The sequence below is a fragment of the Xenopus tropicalis genome, chromosome 2, assembly GCF_000004195.4.
Source record: "Xenopus tropicalis strain Nigerian chromosome 2, UCB_Xtro_10.0, whole genome shotgun sequence".
NCBI lineage: Eukaryota > Metazoa > Chordata > Amphibia > Anura > Pipidae > Xenopus > Xenopus tropicalis.
Genome location: NC_030678.2, coordinates 109,221,139 through 109,241,837, shown reverse-complemented (window position 1 = coordinate 109,241,837; position 20,699 = coordinate 109,221,139). Strand labels below are relative to the sequence as shown.

At 36.5% G+C, this 20,699-nt stretch overlaps 1 protein-coding gene across 1 annotated transcript in view; it reads right to left on the bottom strand.

Moving 5' to 3' along the window:
- Positions 1-292: 292 nt before the first annotated feature.
- edar (ectodysplasin A receptor) overlaps positions 293-20,699 on the bottom strand; it is a gene marked incomplete at its 3' end in the record, with an annotated part of 70,852 nt that continues 50,445 nt past the window's right edge. The window contains 8 exon segments of the mRNA NM_001006819.1: positions 293-1,713; positions 3,060-3,120; positions 5,288-5,447; positions 6,078-6,147; positions 6,922-6,993; positions 7,438-7,566; positions 8,153-8,239; positions 20,370-20,455. Of these exon segments, the coding sequence (NP_001006820.1) occupies positions 1,379-1,713; positions 3,060-3,120; positions 5,288-5,447; positions 6,078-6,147; positions 6,922-6,993; positions 7,438-7,566; positions 8,153-8,239; positions 20,370-20,455 (1,000 nt within the window).

Below are 20,699 nucleotides of genomic sequence, written 5' to 3'. Positions count from 1 at the left end.
TCTTTACATTTTACAGTAAAATGTGAAATAAAATGAGTTGTCCCTTTGAATAAATTCTATGTAAAGTCCCTGGGTGTGAAAAATACTTATCAAAGTGTATATGCTTCTGTTTTACTCTAACACTAAATGCTTTTATACTTCAGTGGACTCAGTGGACTTACTGAAAAGCTTTCTAGACTGACTTAACATGTTGCTTGTGGCTTATCAGCTGTTTCAGAGCAAATAGGATATATGGTATACTGCATTCTAAATAGCAGTTCAGTTTGTGTGCTGCTTTTTTTTTTTTTTTTTTTTTAGATAAATGCCCCTAGTGACAAAGATGCACAGTCATTTGTCAAGCAAATATTAGCAGAAATAACTGCCAAAGTTTGTTTATAGATTGTTCAGGGCTTACAGTAGCCATACACAGGCAGATTTAAGCTGCCAATTTAAGTCCTTTAGACCAATTCGACACCCCATGTATGGCGACCCCCAACGGCCCAACTCAACCAATATCTGGCTGAAAATCAAGTCAGGTTTGATTTTTTTTTATTAAGATCATGGACCGCATTGGCTCATTGATTGGCTCAACAAGTGAATCTTATAATGCAGGTAATAGGTATTGGCTGTACTAAGCATACTTCACTAAGAAATGTTCTTGGGTAGAAATCATTTGAACACTAATGGAGAAAAGTGCACAGTTTTACAGATTCTGCACAGAGAATTTTTATAACAAAATTGTGGCTTCTGGTCACTTAGTTATTATAAGTCATTTCATGATTCTCTTCTCTGTTTGCCCAGATAGCAAAAATCCCATGTTGTAAAGCCTTTCCTAAACTGCAAAGACAGAATCATTCAAGACAAAGTACAACAGTTTCAAAAGTGTTCATGTGTTAGTATGTTTAGCAATATCTGCACCCATGGAGTCCATATTACTTTATATGCTGGTCCAGAATGTCTTTCTTTTTGGTGGATTCTTCAGCAGCAAAAATGCCACATTTCATTTCTTTCAAGGCTAACAGAAACTACTGTAGCGTTTGATATATGATTTATACACTAGATGGGAAAAGAAAATGTTTCTTGAAAAAAATTAGACCAATTTCCACCATGCACTTATTTTTTGAATATGTTGTCCATAATTCAGTTGTCTTTTTAGGAAATATGCTATTCCATTTGCATTCTCTACGTGAGAATCATCCTTCTCAGTGCTACATGTGTTTAATACTGCTGGATATCCAACTGTGGCATCTCCAGTATGTTCAGTGTGCATCTTTATACAGGAAAAGCAAATATTCCTCTATTCTGAAATGATTTAGGATTGCTAGATTGTACAGGGTGCTCATTGTGTAACCTTATGCATGTCCTCAATACAAAAGGACTTTACGTGTCCAGTCTCAGTTCACGAGCTTTCATTTTTGGGTAAAGAAGGTGGGTTTAATGTGGGTGTTCCTTGTGCCCACTCTACAATGTCTGTGCACAGGGATTCCACAGCATCCAGTCTCTCAATCTGTACCAGCCTAGTAAGCAGGTCTGGTATGCTGTATCCAGCAGTGCTGATGCGATCAAAGAGCTGAAGTCCATCTGTCATTCCACCAATTTCATCCCTTTTCAAGCCAAAGCTCTCAGCAAGGTGACGCCATGTTTTGACTATTGCTTTTTCTGTATTGTATGTAGAACTAAGCATTCTGCTGGTCTTTTCTAGGCAGTCAAACGGCAGTTCTGTAGGGCTGAGACCTATGAAAATGGAAAACCAGTAAATCATACTTAAATTTAAAAACATTCACAAGAGGCAACCATTTTTTGTATCCCCCCATTTAAGGAGCAGGTAACTAGGGCATGTCTGTTCCCTACTTGCTTTACTGTAATAACCCTAGGACCTGTAAGCACTCTCAGTTTCTTTTCTGATGGGACCTCAGTACCCCCAACACCACTGTGCCATTAAGCTGATAACACTTCAATATTCTTTCTTAAAATAGACGTGAAAAAAATCATTTTGATTAAAAAGAATGAAGCTAAAGTGACTACTGTGTATCTTCCCTTCATGAGCAGACTTAAAATCCTGGTTTCATCATACAGAACATCAAAAAGTAGCTCCAGCTCTAAGGCCATGTACGTTTTTTTTGCAGAAGAATCTACCAAAGATGTACAGAAAGCTGCATTCAATCTCTGTCCCAGGCTGCTATTACTAATGAAATCTGAAGCCCGTTATTTTATAGTTATATTCTAGAACTGTGATAGACTTTTGGGAAAATACCTGATTAATAAGGTAATCATATTTTTCAATTCATATTAGAAAGTTCTGAGAAATATAATAGATTTATGGAAGCGGTTCCTAAGTTTTTTGCTGCTTGATTAGGAACATAAGAGGGCTCAAGTTTTAACAAGAACAAGTCTGGCGCATGTGAAACAAATACACTTGGAGTTAGCTTGATACAGCAGCGAAACAACATATGGCAGGGAATAATGAACTGTATGCAGCAGTAACTAATCATTTATTGCAGAAAAAGCAATAAAAAAGAGCAACTCTACAGAAAGCTAGAGCCAGACAGACTGTAACTATAGCTGAAGGGTCCATGTGTTATCCGTGAAGGCTTGTCCAAACAATTGAATGAACATTAAACTGGGTAAAATATGAGAGAAGCATCTAAAACACTGAGAACTGGAGAAGGCAATCTGTACCAATGCTAGATTATTAATAGCACAAATAAACCTAGGGATGGATGCTGGAATACCAAAAGCCTGCACTACATTATGGTTGTGTACCATCAGGGTTGCATAGTATTGGTAGAATGTAGTTAGATACATATTTGTACTGCATACTGCATAATGATTTAATCAATCGTTTGTTATATGTTACTGCATTATTCACGCTCCTTCAAAGGGCCTTGCCCCAAAACATTATACACATGGTTTGCACTGAATAAACTTGCAGGGTTTGTCCTGCTGAAACAGCCCTCTTGTGCCAGTGTTTTTGCAATTTTGGGACTGGAGGGCACCAATATCTCAATACTGAGCACCAGGTGGAACATGGAAAGGCCAGGGTGCGCTGGTAAGTGTTATAGTTCATTCCATCAACTCACCTTCTGCAACATTACATACACTGGCATAAAGGTCCAGTATCTTTTTCCTCCGACTGTGGATCTGAAAGAAAATATTACATTAATTACAAGACAAGATATGTTGTAACTGCAAAATACTTGAACTTAAAGAATCTAGTTCATGGCCAAGTCAGGTCATTCCAGAGCCTAGGAACAATAAGTCACTATGATGAGATATGCTTTAAAATACTGTAGGAGGGGGGGGGGGGGCATTTTCTTATATGTTGCTTACCCAGCAAGATTAGAGGTTTGAGAAAGTCCAACTTTAAACTGAAGTTTAAATTCTTCATTGAATGTATAGTTATCACTATACCACAACCCCTATCTGTCACCTGAGGCTGTAGGGTTAATATAAAAATATTTTTAAAACTAGTTTCAGGGTAGGCTTCTTGAATCATAATTATGGAAAAACATCCCATGAGGTCATATGTCATTACCTAAAAATTAAATAAATGTAATGCTTTCCAAGTGATCTTCACTTCTTGAAAAACAAGAGTTGCTCAGTTTGTATTGCTGGACATGGGCTACTGACTAGCCCTACTACTAGCAATGCTGCAGGAGACTAAGAAAGCTCCTTTGCGAGCTATGTTTAACTATGCCACCCTGAATGACAATCACCAACTGATGAACTCAAGTTTAGCAGCACCAAAATATATATTTAATGCAATTAGGATGTGGGAGCTCATATCCAGTGTAAACTGTAGAGCTGCACAACTGCCTCCTTTTCTTATGATCATAAAGATCCAATAAAAAAACGCAATCATCTGTTAGGAATTTGGGGACAGTGAAAATTATATTTGTATGGAGGCAAAGCAAATTGCTCCTAGAAGCATTAACTGCTTTGTTTTCAGCAGAGCCATGTCAAAAGCATTGAAAGCAACTAATGGGCCAATTCCAACCATTGTTCCATGGAAGATTAATTTTCATTGCTGTTTCAAAGGCCTAAGACAAAACTGATTGTGAAAATGAGAAATGGCTTTGCGGCAAAACAAAAGAGGTGCCTGTTCAGCTCTCTTTTCTTTTCAAAATGTACATTTTGGGTCATCTCCAATTGTGATGTGATGGTTCAATATGAAATATGTTGTATTCTAGCTATTCTGTGCAGGCTCTTCGTAGTGAATGCTAAGGCATTTTGTATGGTTTATTCCTGGCAAACAGTAGTTCTTAACGAGATAAAAACACAGTAGCTAATGGCAAGGAGCCAAACAATATAAAGTGCCGATATTGACATTATCTGTGAACATAACTGCAATGTTCTCAGCCAGGTAGCCTTTTGGCTATGCTGAGGCATACTGGGATATGTTGCAGAACTACATATCCATTATTCTCACTGTAAACTAGCTCATTACCATATTACCTATAATGCAATGCTGTAAAGCAGAACTTGAGAATGTATGTTGTGCAGAACCCTCTCTTTAAATTGCCAATAATGTGTTTTCTTGCAAGATTACTATCTTTACTATCTATTTACATGGCTTTTGTAACATTTTTACATGTTTATAAATATTTCCTTCCCTGTGTGCTTACATGGATCAATAGAAATGAAGCAGTCCATTCACCAGACAAACCACACATTGGTTGTATAAACCAGGCTTTAGAGTCAGTAGAGAGCCAATCAACATTTGGAATTCTAGTATCATCTGATTGTGTATATTTCTCTTGTATTTTTTCTAACATGGACTTTCCATGTAAGACATGAGGTGGAACTGTTCCAGTTGACTTAAAAGGAGCTGGTGACAGATTGGCTTTTCCAATGAAAGGATTGAATGCTTAGGCAAAACAGCATGTTTGATTTCAGAATTAAAGAAGAAAGTTAAAGCTGAGGAAGCTCATAAACTATAGACTATTTCTGAGGAGAACAGTTTTCAGTGTTCTGAAAGTACCTATTCCATCTCCTTTTCTACCTGATAATAAAGTGATTTTAACATTTAATTTTGGAATTTGTAACAAACACAGCAGTGCAATACATAGACCTCAACATCCTGCAGATCAAAAGTCAAAAGTGCTGTGTATTTAGAGCTACAGAAGCCCATATATATAGCAACCTAAATGCCTTGGCTGTCAGGTGTCTTTGCATGAGCAGTAAGGCCTGTATTTTTAGTGCCATAATCAGGATACTGGGGTCTAGTGTTCATAGAAGGGAAACTCTTAAAAGGTAAGGGAGTTATTTATGCAATGCATTAAGTGTCAGATAAGTACTGGCATCTTACCCCAGTTAATTTGCTGTTTGTGGTGGATTTGTCCCTTGCCAGGTGCACTAATGATAAGAGGCAGAGCTCCGCGCTCCCTTGTTTGTCAATGGCTGCCTCTTCATCGCTGTCCATGCTACGGCTTAAAAGACGCTCATTCTCTGACGAGGCATCATTTTCACTAAAACATTATATATACATATGTTAGTATAGTTTTGCCATAGTTCCAATTCGATTTGCTCTGTATACCCTTAATACATTAGCAATGACATTGGTGCTCTCTCAACTTGGCTTGGAGGCTGAACACAGTGCTATGTCTCAAGCCCCATCCCACTGTACAGGTGGGAAATTCTGACACCCTGCCAGTAGACAATATTGTAGCAGGGGCTAGAAGATATATTACAAACACAAAAAGTACAGACACTCTCTAGTAAATCAGAACTTATACAAATATATAAGTTTATAAACATTTTGTATTTTGGAAAGTAGCCATAATTAAAAGCCTGTATTATAACTCTACCCACTGCACTGTAAGTTAGTCCTTATTTACACATAAGGTTGACCTTACTTTTTTTGGCAGCTAGCTGCTTTCGTTCAAAGACTATTGTGCTTATCAAGAGGCACCATTATATTGCACCTATTAAAAAGGAGTTGCAACCAGACTGCACATCAGACTGATCCCCACTCAGTCCCCAACACCACAAGGCCCGCAGCAGTTGCTCAATCTACTGCCCTTGTTGCTAGGCAACTGGTCTCACATTATAATGAAAGGAAAGTGGAATTACTATGGAATATGTTCATAGTTGCTTACTTTTTTTCTGTTTTAGTCTGGGTCTCGGACAATTTTTCAAATTCATCTTTTTCAGAAAAGATATTTTCAGCTGTAAAACATGTAATGACATTACTAATTAATATGTAAAAAAAACTTACTTTGATCCTGTGGATGATAGTATACAGTATAAAGGCTAAACACAATGTTCAACATATATGGAATATAAACAGAGGTACAAGAATATATTTTAATGTATTTTTTTCAATTAACTTGTAATGTACTGTATTTTTTTAATGTATCTGCCCAGAGAGAGAACCTTATTTGGCAAGTGTAAGTTTAGGACATGTACAGAGCACCATTTCTTAAAGGTGCTCTGGACACAACAGGTGTGGATGAAAGGTTTCAGGACCTCCTTAAGTGCCCATTTCAAATGCCGCACTATCAAAACTCAAAAGATAACCTAACCAGGTATGTAGAGCTGCTATGAAGGCCTAGACCATTATTGTTATATATGTTGGACCTCTGGGGTAGTAAAGTAAGTTCAGTATGTACTGAGGTGTATGATTAATTTACAGTTTGTTGTATACCCAGGTGTAAAACAACAATAAGAAATGTGATGTTGAGTTGATGTTGAACCACATTTTATATCCAAAAACTATAAGAAAGAATAATGTAGCCTACAATCAACAGATCAATTATACTTCAGCTACAGTTTGTTGGATTTGTATAGTTATGACACAACATATAATAGCAACATCCAAGCACCCAGTCATTATTATATACAGTATATAAAGGTGACCATGAGTGACTATAATGAAAGTGAATGCTACTGCTTATGTCCTGCTATCAAGTAATAAGTACTCCTGAGTGGGTCAGGCCTTACCTGGCACCTCCTTTTTCTCTTCCTGTTGGTTGATCTGAGCTTCCACATTCTTTGAAGGGCCGGTGCAACATGCTGTATAAGAAAGGCAAACGTTTGGTCTTGATAAGTATGACAGAATATCTTATATAATATTCCCATCGAATGAAAATGAGGTATTCTGTTTGCAATTGGTATCTTATTTCTGTAGGGGCAATTTATTTGCAATTCACTAAAAAGTGGTTTACTTTTAATAGAATACAGCATGGTAAAGAGGGACAGAATACCCTTCCCTAATATTCTGATGATTACTCAGGTATTGTAAAGCATTCTGCAGAATAAATATAGTGTTCTAGCTTGCAATATTATGACCAATCTTGGCAATAAAAGGCCTCAGTAGCTTTCCTTCTCCTTTTCAAGGGGTATACTTCCCTTTAATGCTACTTGTCCAGACCACACAGTCTCCTATGTTGGACTATGGTTGACTGAGTATTCCCCTGTGTCCTCTGTTTCCCCCAACACCATACATGTTAGTATTACCTTGAGAAGAAGGCTTGGTCTTTAAAATGTAGAACATGATGATGAGAACAATGGCTATGGCCATGATGAATATTGTTGACATTGCAATAATCAGAGCCGTGGCCAAATGTCCTTGTCCAGACACTTCTACTAAAGGGACAAAAGTCATGTTAGTTAGGCAGTCCTCCTTATAAACAAACAAGCTAATCCTGTTATGAAGCCATACTACAATGTACATTTCTTCCATTACTTATGCCTTGTGAAAGGCAATGATAAATAACATACAGAAAAGGTTGTATTATACTATATGCTGAACTGTGTATTGGATATACCCACTTCCCTAATACTTCAGAGCAGTTCCATCTTTAAAATACATTTCAAAACTCTTTGCCATAGCATTAAATGCCAACATAGTAACTTTCTACTTTAAGGGGACATATACCCACCAACAAAACTTAAATTTGTTCAGAGGGCTTTTCTTAATGTTTCACAATTTACATTAATATTTTTTTCATTTTTGTTTTCATGATATTTGCATTTCTACTAGGTAATGTAATAAATGGCCCAAATCTTACATTTCCCTAGGCTTTGTAAGTTAGCTTAACCAAGGGAAGGGTTTTGTTGACCATTAATATCCAGGCTGGCACTGTAAGTCGCTATGCCACCATCCACTTCATCAGTAGTTTTTTGGCATTGAGTAAAGAGAGTTACCATCATCTTTAACATGTGCTCTTACCTTTGTGTGGATGTTGGAAAGGGGAGATGGTGCTTGAGCCGGTTGTACTTGTGGAACTGCCAGAAATAGGGGCTGATAATCCAATACCTGTAGTGGAGACATAAATCACTTTATGGTCAGCACTAAAAAATAGAAAACTTCAAGCAAATATATGACAGTTACAAATGAAACCAAGTAAAGGCAATCCAATTCAAATCAACACCATCTTTAAAAAGGCATAATCAAACTGCTTTTGGTAAAGGTCAACTGACACTATAAATATAAATGCTATATTGCTACAGTACATTTTCACATCACACACAACTACATTTTGGCATGTTTTAATTAGCATTTATTTTTTAATAACACATTTTTTTGATATTAAATAACTAAAAATATGTCTGTCGCCCAGTGTGGGAAAAACCAAAGGCTTCATAACATACTGCGAATAAACACACTGATCATATGATTATTTATATTAATCACTTGAGTATTAATGAGAGCTGGGATTTCTTATGATCACTTTGACTTGTGTTGAACGTTAACAGTTAGAGATTAAACTAACACCACTAGGGATAGCACTGCTTTTTTGGCTGCACTAGGGAACCAATTGGTCAAAAGCCACACAGAATGGAAGCATTGATTTTACTAGTCTGACTTGATGTTACACTAAGGGGCCCATTTACTTACGAACCGGCCGAATGCGTCCGATTGCGTATTTTTCGTAATGATCGGTATTTGGTGATTTTTTCGGAAAATTATCGCGACTTTTTCGTTGCCATCCGAATGTTGCGCAAAATCTGGCGATTTTTTTGTAGCGTTAAAACTTGCGTGAAAAATCGCGCCTTTTTCGTAGCCATTCCGAAAGTTGCGCAAAATGTTGCGATTTTTTCGTAGCGTTCGGATTCATTCAAGCTTCAGTATAGTGACTTTTCTTGGGCCAGGTTGGAGCTGCAGGGTGCCATTGAGTCCTATGGGAGGCTTCCAAAATCATGCTAAGTCTGAAAGTTTCGGCCGCCGCTTACGAGCGCTCAATACGAAAAAGTCGCGACAAGATACAAGCGAATCGTAATGGCTACGAAAAACTCGCGTTTTTTTGCGAAAATCGTATTGGTAACGAAAAAGTCACGACAATTTCCGAAAAGTCGTAAAGGCGCCGAAAAAAAACGCAAAAAATACGAAAAAGACGCAAAATGTTCGTTTTCCAATCTGAATTTTTCCAATTCGAATTCGTGTCTTAGTAAATCAGCCCCTTAATGTTCATGAAGAATGTATTTCCATTGTTCTTTTGAAAGTAAAATTTTAATTCTTTCCCTGCAAATAAAATCTACTGGCAAGAAAGCTACGTTGTGCCAGTGGTGTACATTGTATAGTTCTGAATTCTGTTCTAATCAATGGGCTAGGCAACTTGCATTTCCATAGAGGCAGCTGGCAGGGAAGGGGTTAAAGGTCCAACAGATAATTTATAAAGCTTACAAAGGCAAGTAACTAAAGTGGTGTGCTGAAACACCTTAGGCAGTATTGCTTTGGCTAGCAGCGAGCTGTTTCTTAATGCCAGATTGGCCTGGGCAGCATTAAGCATATGAAATGTAGAGAAAGAGCATTGTTTTTATTTCTGTTTTAGCCTAAAACACAGAATAAATCATCATAAAGATGCTCTTTGTCTTACCATATGGAAATGAGCTTTTAGTTTTGTTTCGCAAGTGATTATATTACATTGCCTTTCTGGTAAGCTCTGTACATTTTACTATATGCTTATATGAAGTCCCCCATGACCCTGACCACTTCTATATGTTTAATGCATAGCTTGTTTCAACCAATCCCAGCTGGGTATTTTTTTAATAAAAGACGTTTCAAACAGGGTTAATTTAAGCCCCATAAAAACTTAGAATCTTAGTGGAAAATGACTTTCCTAAAGGAAAATTCATATCCCACCTTGTAAGTCAGGTCATAAAACATAAATATTTCCGGGCACACAATCCAGCACATGATTGAAGCGGCTCTAAATTAATATATTTTATTACTTTCAAATGCAAACACAGACTAGCTAGTCGTTAGTAAAAGCTTTATTAGATTTGCTAATTCCTTAGTGAGACTTGCCTTTATACTTGGTAAACTGGAAAATACAGAGAAACACAGAATTTGTTAGCACATAAGGAATCATTTCACTATCCGGTTTGCACTACTTTTCTTTTTTATTCTTTAAATTGGAAGAATGTCTTTGGCAACAAGGAAAACTTCAGCAGAAAATAATATGACAAGTCCATAGTGTTTACACTTTCCAGAACACTCACAAGTTGATCCAGGGAGAGGCATAAAAAAGCCTCCAACAGGTCAGCTGAGCCTCACAAGGAAAGCAAACTCCATAATAATGCCAAATACAGTGGGGCCTATTGTTAAAGCATAGGGCTACTGTGTTTGATGCAGCTCTGACTTTAACCTTGTATTAATAAAGAACCTTGACATTGTCTTTGTCCAAAATAGCATTGAAATTTGTTCACCATTTCAGTCCTGAGGAAATCCTATTATTACTAATTGTTTGAAAAATTGAGTGAAGAACCCATCAAGTTTGCTTTCTCAACCCATCAAGTTTGCTAGTCAAAAAATAAGACAATTGACCTCGCAATACTCTCCTGTCACTCATGCTACCAATCAATAATGATTGTAGTAATGCAGACTACTGTAATGAATAATTTGCTAACGATGTAATGCAACATGGATAATAAAACTAATAAAAATTGTCAGTTTAAAAAAAAAAAAGACATTTGGATTTTAGTGTCATTTAACAACTTGTCAAACATCACCAAAAAGTTTTTGCAATGGCCTGTTAACTCTAAAATCTAGCCCATCTCAATCCAATATTCTACTTGACATAAGAATGGAAATTATGTGATATTTGCAAAACTATAAGCTAGGTGTCACATTGAGATACCTGGATTTTACTAACACAACACAAGCCTAAACCTAGCTCATGTATCTTTCTCCTAAAGAGAGATATAGACACTGACTTGATATTAGTGTGCTGAACTAAGATCACCTTGTGCTCTCTGCCACTTCTCATGTTACACAATAGGTTATAATTCAGTGATCCACAACCAGTGGCTCATGAGCAACATGTTGCTCATAACCCCACTTTGATATTGCCCCCAGTGGTCTCCAAGTAGGTGCCCATTTTCACATTTCTGGCTTGGAGGCAAGTTTTGGAAGCATAAAAATGCAGTTTTACTCCAAGCAGAGCCTCCTGCAGGCCAGCAGTCTATGTGGGGCTTTCAGATGTCCAATCACAGCCCTTATTTGCCATCCTCACCAACAATTTTTTATATCTGAGTGTGGCTCATGAGAAAAGTTGGGAAACCCTGTTATGGTGTAATAACAACAGTATTATGTATATACAAGTAGAAAGCTGTTTAACTGGAAATATAACCCTCCTAGTTGTTTTACCCAAGCCTGCCTTGGGACTACACTGCCTTCTGTATGACATCATCAGCTTACACAATTCTAGTCTTCTAACACAAAAGTAAATAACTGACCCACTACATCAAAGTTGGAGAGCAGCAAACTAGTAGAATACAGGAATAAATTTGTACAGCTGCTTATTTGTCCTGGATAGTAAGGCAATGTAACAAGTTCATTAACAGTAACCAGGGTTGGACTGGCCCACCATTGTACCAGGAGAAGAATTTAAGAACAAGATGGGCATTTCAGTGCTTTGGTTGGATATACTGGGAAAAAACCCCGCACTACGACTCAAATATAGGGTGCTCAATGTGTAATGTAATTTAAAGACAGAGAGAAAAGACACATATGTAAACCTGGCACACCTATAGGTGTGCCAGGTTTACATATGTGTCTTTTCTCTCTGTCTTTGGTTGGATAGACATTGGACCTAACCCTCTCCAACATGAAAAGCACATGATCAAGTAAGCTGTTTTTACTATGGGAACAAATGAATAGCTGTACACAACATATATCACATAGTAATCAATAAGCACATTACTTTTTTTATGAATTACAGACTAAATACAGTTAGAACTATTTAATCAGGCAAATTGGCTTTTTTAATTCACATTTTTTGTTTGAATTTATTTTTTGGAATTAGTAATTTTAATTTCTAATTTTCTATTACCTCTAGAGAGAATGTACTTTGAGTATAATATATATTAAGTAACCTTGTCTAGACTAAGTTTTGCCAATAGTATGCAAAGAGTGGGCCCTAACTGTCCTTAGTGAAGGTCCCTGTTGAGAAATGCAATGAAACAAATTGCTCAGTGTACCTTGGAAGGAATTTTGGCCTGTGTACATCTTTTACATGCCATCACAATATGTTTTGGCAACTGTTCATGCCTTGGTCCTTATCTTGCATAATAACACTATATTATATTAATTGTTGCCATGCAGGTTTCATAAGAAGGATTTTACCCAAACCACATAAACTCACTGTCTGGCTTGGAGGCTGTGCTCTAGAGGCAATCCAAGTAAAATGCTAAAACAATTATTTATTCTGAAAAAAAGCATAATGAACTATACATAAAGAATCGGTGTCCATAAAGAGTGCCACACAGCTGGATTGCATTGAAAAGGTTAAGTGAAAGACTTTATATCCATCCAGCTGCAAAAATATTAGCATGGGTTGGCTGGAATCTCTTGTGTGTTTTTATTAAAGTCTGACATGAGATTGTAGGGAGCCCCTCACTTTTATTGCTTGAACATGAGAGCCCAGTATTAGCTTTTATGGCTTCTTATAGAAGATACAGGTACAGGGCACAGCTATGATGTCATGGCCTGTTATATATTTTCCCTTCACCACTGAACTAGTCCTGACCTCTAGTTTTTCCAACTTCTATACATTATACGTTTTAGTAGCAGAAAAAGGCTACACTACTACTACACTGTTTGTCAGTGTTTCAGGTGATGGTGAATACAAGCTGCTTTAAGTTTCACACAATGAAAGCTATGAGTAGCAGCTTGAACTAGATTAGGAAAATGCCAATACAACCTGTATTGTTTCTGTGCTTTTCATCAGCAACAGCAGGAATGTTGGGGAATCTAAACTGGATCAGCAACGAAGAGCACCACTAGTTATATATTTATTATAGTAACAAATATCTTCTGAACCAGAAAGAAAGAAATCGACAGAAGCCTAGATAGCCAAAGTCAATAGAGAACATTTTATAGGTATTATGTGACTTCCACCTTTGACAAAAACCATGACAAAAACAAAAAAAAACTGTTCCAAGCCTCAGCGAGAAACATACATTCAGCAATGGACATTAGATTTTCCTAAGCTTTCCCCAAAACAAGCTGTCAGTTAAATAAATCATGTAGATCAGTACACTCTATGATGATCATTTTAATATAATCTGCCCCTCAAACATGTAAAATGACAAATATTCAGCCAATTACATGTTAAAAGTTACCCCTAACTGCAAAAGTACATTCCGTTTCCTTCTTAAACGGTGACTGGTCTGCACTTTTCTCTAATATTCAGAATGGGCTGATGAATGCTGGAAGCCACAATTCAGTAGCAGATGGTGACCTGGTGATCAATGTACTGTAGGGAACTGCACAGAACTGTTGACTATTATTTGCTTCTATAGTTTATCCTGGGTTTCCATGAACCCAAGATACCTAAACAGAAAGAGGGGGTCAATTACAATAAGAATACCTTAAAAATGTAAAAAAGTAAAAATAGTTGATTTTAAAGTTCCAGTCATATAACTTTGTATATTTTTTAATGCATTATACATTTCATGCTCATATGCATTTAACCCTAATAAAATGGATACAGTTTACCATATGCCAATCGTGCAGAGGAGAATTGTTAATGTGATCTTCACAGCTGGTCACCACTATACTATTCATAGCAATATTCCTCTGCATCATTTCCTTCCTTACTGCTGACCATGCCCTATGCGTAACTGGATAGACTCTATGCTATGTATTTCTGGGGTGTAGTTTATGAGCTTTTATGATTTGACTAGTCTTCCTTGAATCTTTACATAGGCAAGCAGATGTTGTGCTGTTTGCTAAATAAAACGATATATAGGATATAAATAGCATTGCACTGCATGCTTATCCAGAGGAAACTATTTCCTGGATGGCAGCTACCTAAGATTCCAGGCTTGAGTTATTTCAGGGGTATGTGATTGTGTGTTTGAGAGATCACTGGGCATGCTCTGGCAGTATGTGTGGTTTTGTAGAAGGTGCCAAGTAAAGCACCTGCATGGGAAGGTACATGTGCAGCTGCTGCTCCTGAAAATCAATTGTCAATAGGGCCCAGTGTTTCTTTAGATGGAAAGCACAACACCAAGGGTTTGGAGATGTAACAAATATTACAATATATGACTGAGTTCTTTTTCCAGAACAATACACATTGGCACGAGGATTTCCATTTCAGTAAATACAAAGTAAGTTCTAATTACAGGTTTGGGAAATATCATGTTGGGGGTGAAAATGACTGTGTCTTTCCTGAGGTGTGTAGTATAGTATGTGTATTATATAGTTTATCAGTGTATGACTTTATCAGTGTATAGCTTTTTTATGAATAATGTATATGGCAAGGCATGAGTGAACATGTGGCACATATCTTACAGTAGCCCAACAGGGTTATTGGTGGAATTGTCTCACTATATCATACGTTTTCTAGATTAAAGATGAACATTCCAATGATTTATATTGGTGTGCACGATAGGAAGCTCCCAGTAATATAAAGTTATTTAGGACAAAGTCTGACATGAAGGATGTACCAAATGTATTGCAGCCACTGGCACTTTTCTTGGCATAAGCTCTTACCCTCTTGCATTGAACAATGTAGCATTTGGTTTTGCAATGCGTAACCCTAATTGCAAGAGTGTAGAAAGGTCTATATCTGGGAACACACATGATTATAAAACTTACAACTCCTAGTAATGGCTCTGTGTTTGTGCCCCATCCCCACTGAATTGAAAATGCAGTTCAATGTTTGTAAGAAATGCAAAAAATGCAGTTAAATATGTTAAATGATGTGTAGCTATGGGTACTATGTAATGTTTCCATGTGCAGGCTAGTTATGGCAATACCATATGTAGGGTAGATTGTGTTAAAATGATGATGTTGTATGGAGCTCCTAAACTGGCTGGGGATTATAAACATAATTTATACCCCCTTTACCTCCAGTTGGACAACCTGCTCTTTTTATGAAATCTTGATATTTGCAGCATTTATATATGAAAGATTACTTGAGTATTTGATGTCAACAAATGGAATATAGACCTTTCTTTTATATTTTAAAATGATCATTGGAAAAAAATTGTAACATTGTAAAAATGTAACTTGGGAGAAAATGTGTAAATCCATGCAATTTAGGATTCTTGGTACAGCTATAGGATCTATCATTTAACATGTAGAGTAGCATTTATTAAGGCTACTAAAATATTTAATTGTTAAAAAAAACCCAGTAACATTGTTTTGCCATAAGTTTAGTGATGTAAATGAAGTTGGCAAAACAACAGTTCCATACTATGGATCTTTGTAGACAGGTTTCTAAATAATATATCCCAACCCTGTACTGTAAAAAATGCGGTATATTGCATAAAACTGGAATGCAAATTTAAGGTTCAAATATTAAACATGAATTCATTTTAATTCAAAGCAACTTGATACATATGAATATATATGTGTATATATAAATATATAAATATATATAAAGTAGAAGGCAAGTCACTTAGTTCCCAGTGCTTTAAGATTTTTATGCCAAGGGCCAATTATCTGCTCTTTTACATGTTTGGAGGCTACATAATAATATAAACAATGATGCCATTCAAAACAAAAAGCAATGGGGGAGGCAAAAGTGTCTGGGTGGGCCACCGCTGGCCTCCACTTTACTCACAAACTCGCTCAAGAAATAAATCATATTTTGCTGACTCAGTTGTTCAGTAGATATTGTTTAATAAGTTAAAATACAAAATATTTAGCATTTTTTAAAAGCAGGGATAAGTCTATTTTTAAAATAATCTACCTTCAGAACCTTTGTTTCCTGCAATTATATTGACAGTTTTTTTTACAATAACTACAGTAGTATTTTAAAGAAGCGATCTGATTTTTCATTCACATTAAGTTTCATTACTGCTTGCTATAAACTGAAGGAAGCAAAACCTGTATAGACCTTGTTATCACATATTAAGTATAACATTTTTGGCCTGAATATGGTACTGCCATATACATTTTATTATTGCTGTATTTCTTTTCCATCTGTACAGAGTTCTCCTGAGTTCAAAAAATCTAAAATATTATGAAATATCGGTAAATATTAATGAGTTACTCTTGGTTAGTATTGTTAGTGCAGGATTATAGAAGAAGAAATAAAGAACAGTATAAGGCAATGATTTTTGGAAAGGCATGGAAGTGCATGTAACTGATGGTCAGATTATCAGTCGATCTCAACCAGACACATTTTTCTTTTGTGTGCTTTTTTCTTCATCCTTGAACCTGAGAACAAAACAAAAGATGTGCAGTGAGGCAGTGTGGGGTTTGTTAAAAAGGGTAGGATAATAAGTCTGTTAGCTTGGTAGCATTAGCTGTGAATGTGGGTGCAAGTAAATCATGTGTATAGTATTTTACACTGAATGAATACAAGGGACACCGCCACATCAAGGGCTGCAACATCTTCATTAACATCTTCATGGCAAACCCAGGAGCTCCACTTTTGGTCTTCATGAAAGAATATCTGAAACTTTATTGCAGCTACATTTGTGGGTGGCTTTCAGTAATATTTTTTCAACTTTCTTGTACTGGCTGTAGATTCTTTCTTCTTGGTTAGTTAGCTGCTTCCTTAATGATCAATGAATCTATTGTATTCACTTTTTTGATATGCAGTGTAAATCATATCTAATATATAAACTTCACTTTGTTCGCAGTCATCAAATCCATTCCATTTGTTCTTCAGATTACCATAATAGGAAAGTTGGGATGGTTATTGGGTACATACTTGGCCAAAGTCCATGCCAAATGATTTATACATGATATCTTCTTACCTCAGTGTGATGCCTAGCATCCTTTCATTGCTTACACATGGGTATTTCTGATGGTTACTCATCTGCCGTTCTGTCACTATTAATTCTGGAACTTCAGCTGAAGCCAGTTCTTCCACTTTCATTACCACCTATTTGTTTTTTAATTATGGACATATGACCATATTTGTGCTTTAGATGACTTTTTGAGCTGCTGTCGAGTGTTAAACATGATAACTTCACACCCCATGTAAAATCCATTTCTAAAATGCTCTTTATATTTGATCTCCGCATTTACTTCTTTGTTAGTAGACCCAAATCAGCAGATAGTTTGAAGCCCACTGTATATAATGTTGCATACTGGATAGCCTTTATATGAGATGAACAATGCAGTTACAAAGTGCCATACCTGCTTGGGTTAAACAGTCACAGTCTACTTGGGAAATTGAAAGGGTTACAGCATTGAGTAAATTGCATCACATGTAAAGTATTATATATTGTTAGTGGAAACATATGGAGAAACTGTGTGTTGCTCATTTGTGTTTTGATTAGTAATGCTGGCAGTCTCAGTAATAATACCTTAGATCTTGATTTCCTTTAATATAAAAACTAGCCTTTTCCTTTCAAAATCAAAGATACATGTGACATTAGTCGGGACTTGATGCAAGCACGCAAGGCACACATAACAGGCATTGCCCTTATGCTTGATTGACCATAAACTGCTTGTTACTGCAATTAAAATACATGAAAACAAAGTCTGGAAAAACATATTTTTTAAGACCTTCTTAACTGAATAGTATTACATATAAGTATATGAACGTCTCCGAGCTTCTTTGTGCAATGTCTTCTTTTGTTCTGTTTTCCTTCTATGCTTTCCCTCTGTTTTGCTCTTCTTTTCATACCATTAATACCACTACTACTTCCCCTGTCTTTTGCCTCCTTACTCCCCTTTACCATCTACACCCCAGTCTATCTCCTTCTTCTACTTTTACTCCTTTCTCCCTGTTATGCGACACTCTCTCCTTCCAGCCTTTTGTTATCTATGTTGTATCATTCCAGTTTTATTTCTGCTCTCCATTTTTGATGAGTAATTTTCTCCTTTTTTCTTCCTCACATTTCTTCATACAGCATGTTTAATAACCCTTTAATTTTCCGTTGTTATATTTTTCTCATGCACCATTCCCCTCTTCTCCCCCTTTACCTTCTCATTTATCAGCAAACTCCCCACCCTGCTTTCTACCTTGTTGGACAGTCTCTTGGCATTTTTATATTCAGTTCGTTCTCTGGCAATATGCCCATTTTCTCTACGTGTGCCATGCTCTTATTATTCCGTATTCCCATTTTACTTTTATTATTCCCATTTTACTTTCTCATCCCCTTCTCTTGGCTAATTTTGCTGATGGCAGCCACTTTTAGAAAATTAGAAAGTTGCATGGTATGTCATCATCTGCTAATTTCAAAAAATTTTCAAACAGAAAAAACAATTCTCTAATATTTGATATGATGCTGATTGGAAGATAAATGATTGATTATTTTTATTGACAGTGAGATGACCCCTTATTTTTCACCAAAAATGACTCCTTTCTAAGACTGCCTATCAAATCTATGTTAGTAACAACCAAATAATCCTTATGAAAGGATGGGTTTAGTTTGGATTTAGTTATGTGATGCACATAGTTTGCCAGTAGAAACCTACTGCAGAACACAAATAGGTCACAAAGATAACAAGCAATCTTTACTTCTACCAATATGCTTTGTGTTTAGGCATATCCCCTTTTCTCCTTGCTGACGTACTGCAAGCACTAACTAGATCAGTGATCCCCAACCAGTGGCTGAAGAGCAACATGTTGTTCACCACCCCCTTTGATGTTGCTCCCAGTGGCCTCAAAGTGGGTTCCCATAATTATATTTCTGGCTTGGAGAAAAGTTTTGAAAGGATAGAGAAGCAGTTTTCTCCCCAGCAGAGCCTCCTGCAGGCAAGCAGTCCACATTGGGCTACCTAACAGCCAACCACAGTCCTTATTTAGTAACCTCAAGGAACTTTTTCATGCTTGTGTGGCGCACCAACATTTTTGTTGGCTCAAATGTAAAAAAGTTTGGGGATACCTGAACTAGATGATGGTGATGATTATAGTGAGTAGTTTTCCATCTGTAATCTTATAGCTTAAAAAAGCATTAACATATTTGGCTTTGTATTTCTTCTACAACAGAATGATGTCCAAGTGCTCTAAAATGCTTTGCAATAATTATAAAGATGGTATATAAGAACTTGTATTTAAGTACTCATTTTAACATTATTAGTCATGAGTTTCATCTCTGTGATAATCCATTTCACTTAGCTTGACTCACTTATAAACATCAGGCAATATTGCACCAATGCAGGAACCCATGACAACCAATAAGACATTTGCTTTCAGCTTATAGTAGACTGTTTTTACTGATGTTTGCTGATTGGTTACTGGACTGGTACACATTTGCCCACGTTTAGTGATTGAGCCCCATTGGCTTCACACACATAAGGAGTATTGCTGGATTAAAACTTACCTTAAAACAAGTAGCAAATAAAAATATAACATGCCGATATGGCCAGGTCTGTCTCTTGAACATATACCCACATTCTCTCTTTAAGATCCAAACTGCACCATACGCATACCCAACTCTAGCCTTCCTGCTTCTGCTGAATATTTGCACGCATTACTATCCACCTGCCACTGACTGAGGATACCAGTTGTATAAGTTACATACAGCTTAAGAAGCATGGGTCTTTTATATTACCTTAATTACTACACATAGGTTTTTCTGCATCAGGAACATTAAAAATCAAATATAATATTATTTTATTAGATATTTTTGAAAGTGTGGGTGTGTGGTATTTTATTTATGTGTAGTTGAATCTTAACTATGTATACAGAAGGATCTGCTTGCAAAAGCTACTGTGTAAAGACCCATGAAATTATACATTTATTTAAAAATATTTTGGATTAAAAAAAAAATGGTTATAGTCTTTTTTTCAGAAAAATGTAGAAGATTATCAATCACCATTTATATATCAACCTATCCCAGTCATAGGGCTAGATATATCATTGGAGAAGGGCCACTGTGCTAAAAATAAAACATCTTTTAATGACTACTGTATTAATGCAACAACATCAATCTGAATGTATTACATTATAATTTTCTTGTTCTTACTAAGATATTTCATATGAATTTAGAGACAGAAAAAAGTATATAAGAAATTGTGGGATACTTACATTCCTTGGTGTTTGGAGGCGCAGACAGACAGGAGTAGCAAACATTTCCATACATGCTCTTGGGACGGTTCTCCAACATGTAGTACCTAAAATAGGCAATGCAATTCCATCTGCTAAAATTTGGAATCAGTTCTGTATACAATATCTATGTTTTACAAAAGATAGGGCTCATTTGCAATACCGCCCCATGGTGTGCAAAGTGCAAGAAAAGAGCGAAATTGCCCATTTTTTGCCCTTTCCCCACTGCGTGAGGCATTGTGCTAATAGCTGCAAACCTATGCTCTCTGTAATGGATATAAGTCTGCGCTCTTCTCTAATAGTCCAGATAAA